The 7,990-nt window shown below is 35.2% G+C and overlaps 1 protein-coding gene across 6 annotated transcripts in view; it reads left to right on the forward strand.

The window, feature by feature from the left end:
• Positions 1-6,675, forward strand: part of LOC124156172 — a 49,451-nt gene extending 42,776 nt beyond the window's left edge. For 4 of the 6 annotated variants that reach the window (XM_046530542.1, XM_046530540.1, XM_046530545.1 and 1 more), the window contains 6 exons: positions 593-835; positions 1,740-1,813; positions 1,938-2,154; positions 3,057-3,170; positions 5,078-5,208; positions 6,394-6,675. In XM_046530542.1, the coding sequence (XP_046386498.1) occupies positions 593-835; positions 1,740-1,813; positions 1,938-2,154; positions 3,057-3,170; positions 5,078-5,208; positions 6,394-6,516 (902 nt within the window). In that variant the 3' untranslated portion in view covers positions 6,517-6,675. The remainder of the gene's footprint in view (positions 1-592; positions 836-1,739; positions 1,814-1,937; positions 2,155-3,056; positions 3,171-5,077; positions 5,209-6,393) is intronic. The other 2 variants (XM_046530544.1, XM_046530543.1) reach the window with 2 other exon arrangements.
• The last annotated feature ends 1,315 nt before the right edge of the window (positions 6,676-7,990 follow it).

The following is a 7,990-nucleotide window of genomic DNA, read 5'->3' on the forward strand; positions in this document are numbered from 1 at the left end:
TTTTATCACTAAACTATTTTAATTTCCCCTTGTGAATTATATGGATGAATTCTTCTCTGGTTTGCAACGAGGTTAACTCAGTCTGATCCGATGATAGGCTGACATTTCGGGAGACAAGTCGTCTTATGAAACATCAGTCTATATGACTGAGTTAACTTGGTAGCTAACCTGAGAAGAATTCATCACCTTTTATCACTCATTGATACTTTGTTCTCTCCATCTCTTGAACTGTATTGTATTTTTCTGAGAAAGATGATAAAATGGCTGTTATTTTTCCACCTCCTCCTGTTGTAGCAGAGCCATCTCTTGAATTGCATGCATTTCTGGCTATTCATGGAAAACATATTTTTTTTCTAGAGTTTTTGACATGTATTTTCATATTGTGACACCCTTCTCCTCATGATAACATGTATTTGTAAACATATGTAGTAAGGGACTTCCTGAAACAACACAAAGTGTTTTCTATTTCTATTCTTGAGCAGACTTTTGGGCTGCCTTGGCCACACTCTCCTTAATATGATTGTACACGGATAACTAGCCCTTTTTGTTCATCAATACTAGTATGGTTGATATTCTTTCCCTCCCTGTGTAGTTATTCACTGGCTTTCATCATCTGCCATTTCAGAAGATCAGACACTAATACCTGTGGGTGGGGAGGGATCTGAGGACTCCTGTAGCAAGAGTCCTGCGTGGGACAAAGATACGAATCAAAGCAGCACTCAGCTTTGGAGCAGGAGATCATCGGTGGCCTCTATGGCTACGATGATGGCATCCATCGGTACAGATGCAGTATTTACACCAGAGAGCCCATGTGAGCAGCAATCTAAGAAATCAGGTGAGTTGAATGCCCGAGGTACAGCGGCGTAATTATGGGGGAGGGGGGATAGAAACACCCAAGGAACCATAAAAATAAAAATATTCGTATCACAGCATCAAATATTTTAATTTAGTCTCTGCAATAAATTGAAATAAGTAATTTATTTGCTTAACTCTAATAGGTTCCTTTTCATACACTAAGGCCTCCTTTCACCTGCTTATAATACATAATCCACTGAGATGCACTGTTCAATCTTATCCATGCCTCTCCAAAGTTAGGTCCCACTTACGCCACCATTAAGGAACATTTTGAAAGTACTCGGTGTCCATGGACTTAATTGTCATCCTGTACAAGCATGGGCAATTGAGGTCACTATTTTGGGGGTTCACTACATTCCAGGATGACAGGGGAGTGAGAAATACCTTGGCCAGGACATAGTTCTTCATAAACATGGGGTCAATCCATCATGGAAAATTTAAAGTTACAATGTACACATAAATGGCATTAACATTATACGCTGAAACCTCTATTTTGAACTTTTTATTTTCATTTTCATCAAGTTTACAGAAATTTACTAGATATCAAATAATACCTGACAATTAAAAAATGTTGATATTTTTACACTTTCCTTGAAGTTACCCTATTTCAATAGTCTCTTCCTAGGTCAAGGGTCAAGTGCTATAAGTTTCACTTTGTATAGGACAAGTAAAATACTTACTTGAACTGAAGAACAATGTTTATGATTACTATTTTTTCTATTTATGCCGTAATTATGGACAATGGAGGAGGGTTGGCAGGATAATAGTCCTGCCCTACATCTTCCCTAAATACATCCCAGAACTTTCATTTAAATAACAAAAAAATAAGCATTACTTTCCAATAATAAAATTGCTAACAATCAATATTACTTTTTCATGTTCAGCATTGCTGAGTGACGTCGTTGTCAGCCTCCTGGGAACAGCATTCACGCTCTTCTTCTGTCAAATACTCATAGAGGTACGTTCTTTTGATTTATTAGCTCTTATCTATGATGTATTTCATAATTAGTGATAAAAAGTGTGTGACTGATCAGTTTTGTTGTCTATAGAATTTTCAATTCTTAATACCAATTTTCTTGCAGACTATAATTCCAGTGTACATGAAAGGTTACTGGGACTTTGGTGACGTTGGCACAAGTATGGCATACCTGATTGGAGGTGGGCAGTGCTTGATTCTCTTTGCTGCTCTCATTCCAATTTCAAAAGTGGTCACGGACACAGTTTTGCAGCTAGTAGGGCTGCTCCTCCTCCTTGTTGGAATGGGTGTGCTTGCCATTGTGCTGCCTATGACTGAAAAAGGTAGGATTTTGCATTAGAGCCAAGTAATTATTTATTGGGGAGACATTGTATAAATATTATTTTAGCATATTCCTAAGCAGCCTGTAATTACATCTATCACTGGTATTTTGGTTAAAAGCCTTAACAGTCAACTTATGCCAGGGCATACCTAGTGATGGGCAGAGGAGGGGGATGAGTGTCTCGCAGCGAGGGGGGGTTTTGAGGGATAAAACCCCTCCTAGAGCTCAGAAAAATGTTTAAGTGTAATCCATTTTACTTAATTAGATTAGTATTTATTATAAAATAGTGTTAGAATTAATCAAATAACCCAAAGAAAGCAAAAAAAACTTGCCATTGAACCAATAATCTTAAAATTTTTCTAGAGGAGGGCTCCAGCAACACCTGCTTACCCTGGCGGGTATGCAACACTCCACACCCCTAAGTATTAGTTGAGCCTAAACAGCAATCGCTCAAAAAACCCAAGCCTTAAGTCTTCGCTATGAACCTAGAACCTCCCTACTTCGCTCCCTAGAACCAAAAAGATTTAAGTGGCTATAAATTAAAAAAAAAGTTTTATTCAAACCCAATTAAAGCGATATATGTACATATATTACTACAATGCATGTAACTAGAAAAAAAATTATTTTTCTCCAGGGAACAATTTTAATAACAAATATAGTAGGTACTGCAATAACTACATGTGATTTTCTCAAAATTTTGGTTTTATTCAATCTTAAGCCGAAATATCACCATATGATTAACCATAGCTTACCCCTGGGTCTTAGATCCTGGGTACAATCTTGTTTGTATGTTTAAGTGGCAAATTTAGAACTGTAATTTTTTGGAAACCATGCAAAAAATTGGCTTAGGAAGAATTAATAATGTAGTTACATGCTTTGAAATAAATCTATCTTTTTCAATAGGTACTCACTTTTGGTATTTTGCTGGAGGATGCTTCACAGTCGGTTTGGCGTATCCAATAGCATCAGTGGCAAATTCATCACTGCTTTCCAAGGCCCTATCCAGAGAAGTCCAAGGTAAAAAATTTCATTTCAGTTGTAAAATACATATGTATCAATTGCATAGATTCACAATTACATTTTACTCAGAGACACAACCTTAAAAGTAAAATCATAAGGTTGCGACAATGAAACTTACCCTTAGACCCACCTTTACAATCAGTCACTTCCTCACATGGCCTCGTAGTTGAGAAAAAGTAGCCTGTATGACAAGTGACACTAAGTGGTAGAAGTTAATAATATTAGTTATATCAGACACAGCAATATTTATCCTGAATTTATTTTCACACTATACATCTAAGTGTTACTACAATATTTTCTAGTGCATCATGAACAGTCAAGTTCTTTCATAGATAAGTCCTATTCCTAAAGGAGAGGGGGTTAAAAGGAAGGATGGGGTTGGGAATGGGAGAATGGTACTATTGAGGGTTGTGGGAGAAAGGGTTGTTTTACATGGTCTGAGCAGAGGAAGGGGGTGGGGAAAGATTCCAAGGTTAGAGTACCATATACACCTTCCCTGTCGACTTAAACATTACATTCATCAGGATGGAGTACTCATTTTGGATGTTCTTGAAGAAAAGTTCCTCCATCTCTTGGTGAAAGTTTCTTCCAGTTTGAGTAAACAACTCTAATGGTATAGCCAACACATGAAAACTGAGTGGCAACTTTCACTTCTCTTTATTTTAAACTTACAAGAGAATGGCTGAACTGGAAAGATTTTTTTTCATTTTAACTTATATTTCCTTTCCATCTAAATCTTTCAATGAATTATGATTTCGGTTATCAGTGAGCAATCTGTCCAAAGACCAGAACATTGTTTTCTATCAAGATTTGTTTAGAGTCTAGAGTCAATGGGTTTATGTGTTCTCATGTTGAGCAAATAACTGAATTCTGATACAGTTAAAATTACATATCTACTAGAGACTTTTGCAGCAATGGATTGCATTTCTCTCTAATTCTTTTCGGATTGGCTGCGTTGAAGTTGAGTTCTAATGACATTTCAATGGCCTATGCCGGTCACATCTTCAGATCAGGTCTGAGTGCCGATAGATGGAAATGGCCCGCAGTATATTAACATCCTCAGGGTGGTCTACCTATGGCTCGACTAATCGATTTTTGGCATTCTGTTTTGCAGATAAGTCTTTTCCAGGTAGTATTTAATGTGTGTCCATCATCTCTATTGAAGTTTTCTGTTGATTTTTCGATTTCAATAGCCTCACAAATGATGCGAGAAAAATAAAATCATTCTTAGGTCAGGACCTTTGATTCCTCAATCATGATCTTATGTCTGGGATTATTGAATACATGTTCTACTGCTGCCAATTGCTCAAAATGTTTATTTTGAGAGTCCTTCGGTGTTCGGTCAGTCGGATGGAGAATTTTATTTTGATGTGAAAGTTATTAACTTAAATGATTGAGGCTACATACTACACAAAATAAAACAAACTTAATGATAACCAATTTAAATATCTTGTCAATTTTTTTAGCATCTGAGGGGGGCACATGCCCCAATCCCCCCTCCCCTAAATCCACCTTAGGGTGACTCTTACCTTAGCTTAAATTCAAAGTTCAATGAAATGAAAACAGTCCATTCAATGTTATACAACTATTTTTCAACATATTAATAACCACATATATGTATATACAACTATTTTTTTCTCCAAAAAATACCAGATTCAGTACCCCTTGTTTACTGGTGTGATTCCTAAGTTCTTTTTCTATATGAGATGGGTAAAGAAGAAATCACTATTTTCCTACTCTTGCATCAAATCAATTAAAAGTGAACTACTGTATTTAATGAAAAACATCTATCCAAGTTTAGCAATATAAGTGTATACATCGACCAAAACACATCCAATCAAAATTATTATGAGCATTTGCATGCATACTAACAAACACATTTTTCTTGTTCATATTTACCACAGGAGTAGGACAAGGATTGCGAAGATTTGCTACATACCTAGGCATGATTCTGGGACCATTATGGGCAGGCTCATCAGTTCGACAACCAGAATTGCTAATGGGAGTGTCACTAGTCCTAATAATTATACATTTGGTAAGTTTTCAAAAATTTCACATCAGTGAATATTCTGTGACTCAAACATAGTACTCATGAACAGGGCTTGTTAAAGAGGTAAGCAAAGTATGCCACTGCGTAGGGTGCCAAGCAAAAAAGGGATGCATGAGCGCTGGATCATAAAGCCCTAAAAATATCACATTCAATATATAAGTGCAAGTATGCTAAAAGTTCACGCTGATATTTAAGCCTCAACCCTTATTCCTATAAAGTATTTGTATTTAGGTACTTTAAAATGTATCCAGAGAGAATCCATACTACCTCTCAGCCTATTTTTGATATGCTTCCCTTACACTAGAAAAATGCATAGAACTGGCCCTGCTCATGAAGAAGTTTGACACATGAGCGTGGAAGCATTAGCAGACAAAACATTTTGGAAAATTAATGCAAATACATATGTAGGGTATAACTTTTTTGATTGACCAAAAATAGGACTAAATTATAAAGACTGCTCAAGGAGGTGAGTCATGAAAGGAGAAGAAATTTACTGTGCTTACAAAGATGCAAGTTTTCTTTATTAAAATGGTGGCTGCTTACACGGAAAACCAATGGTTGAAAATATCCATTGATGCAAGTAAACGCAGCAGATACTTAAGTAGTCTTTAAACCTTTTTAGTAACATTTAAATTTTAATCAAAAACGGAATAACCATACTAAATATTGAAATAAGAGAAAAATGAGTAAGTTCTTCAAGATAAAAATAAATCCTGAGCCAATTAGCTATATAAATGTCATTTGAATATGTTTCAGTCAAATTTCTAACAATTGCTTGCAATGACATACAGTATGTCATACCACACAATTGTATTGAAATGTGTCAAACATCATGGTACTACCTGAAGCCCTCACATTTTATTTCATAATTGCACATATTTAAGGGGAATACAATTGTTATGTTCAAGACTTTCTTTTTAATACCAAAATACCCATGAGTTCACAATAATTTGGTGACATTTGCTGAGAATGACAATAGACTATTACATATTTCTCTTTCTGGAACGGGTAAACTTCCTTTAGAGAAAATATCAAGAGAATATAATGCAGATATGATAATAAAAACATATTTATCAGAATCTTGCATGACTTCAGTAACAGAAACCAAATGAATAATTTGTCTGGATTTTACATTATTACAGTAAATAATATTGTTTAATTAATTTCCAGCTGATGTTCCTTCAAACCATGAAGAAGCTCCTGATGATCGAGAGATTTTTGGTTGTTATTAGCTGTACAAACAGGAGCACAGACAGTATTTCAAATGCTGGAAGACTTGAACCACAAGTTTGAGGACTTTCCAGCATTAACAGTTTTTAAGCAAACGAAGTGATTGTGTATTTAATTGAGTTATGTATACCAGATGTAAAGACATTTTTTACTACAAAAGACTTATTTAATAAGACAAAAAATACTGTATATATCAGTGATATTATAATAAATTTATTTTAAATAAGATGACTCTGCAATTATTATGATGCACCAAAGCAAAAACTTCAGTGTCAAAAATAATTGCAGATTAAGGAGAGAAATCCCTGCACAATCTAAGAAATTCCTCACTGGGATGCAAGGTACGGAAACATTAATTTGGGTTTTCAATGCTAAAAGAGATTGTATTAGTCACAGGGTTGGTATTTCATATAATGACATGTTTCCCACTGGAGGTCAATGGTCCCTGCTAAATTTCAGTGTAGGATCATCGCAGTTGGGAATCCTGTAAACAGTATGACCAACAGTTTACTTTGAGAGTAGGGAATAAAGTGAAGGAGTTGCATTAGAAGAGATTCTGGGGCCCTAAAAGCCCTAGGGTGCAGAGACAAAAACAACCTGCTTTGCCTTATTAGCAATAAAGCACCAACTGGCAATTGGATCGAGACTCTGAGAAGGCCTTGCGTAGGATTCACTCCTGAGGCCATGTCTATAAGACAAAGATAGCTATTATTTTTTTACTAAGGACAAGTGTAATAGCTCAGTATAATTTATGGTAATATTTATTTTGAATTGTATATTATTATGAGAAACAACGACCTATCATTTCATAGTTTTTATAACTGTATTCATTATAAATGCATTAATCCATTAAATATCCTATTTAACCAATAATATTCATATACATATTAAAAATATTTCTTTACTTTTACCACCATTAAGTAATTATGTTTAAACCATGCAAATTGTTGGCTCATGTTGCTTTTATCATATCAATAACCTTTCCAGCCAAAATTTGTAAACTATATTATAGTTTTAAAACTATATTATAGTTTTAAAATTAAAATGATCAAATACTATAAGAACTGTTATTTATTGTTATTTTTAGCAGCTCTAAGATTCCACATGATTTGCCACTTTTAATAATATCAATTTCGAATGACATTAGTCGTAATTGACAAAAGTAGGGATTGATATCAGTCATGGCCGACATTGGTCATGATTGGTATATGTCAATCGCTATAGCAACCGACCATTGACCATTTGCCATTGACTCACTCAGGTGAATGGTGAACAGTGATTGACATCACTGACACAACTGACTTGGCCCATCACTAACCCCAAGAGGAAACTTTTCCACAAACTGAAAAATCAAAATACAGGAAAACAAAACCAAGGTGCAAATACACATCTGCTAAAATTCTAGTCAATCTGTAGTCATTATCAAAGAAAATGAATGGTGCCAAATGTGCCACTCCATCATTCATCCATATGTTACTTTGACAAGCACTCCTGATCCCATAAACAAACAACAAAATTATGAATAAAAACCAGTAGC

Source organism: Ischnura elegans, chromosome 3 (genome assembly GCF_921293095.1).
Source record: "Ischnura elegans chromosome 3, ioIscEleg1.1, whole genome shotgun sequence".
Classification (NCBI taxonomy): domain Eukaryota; kingdom Metazoa; phylum Arthropoda; class Insecta; order Odonata; family Coenagrionidae; genus Ischnura; species Ischnura elegans.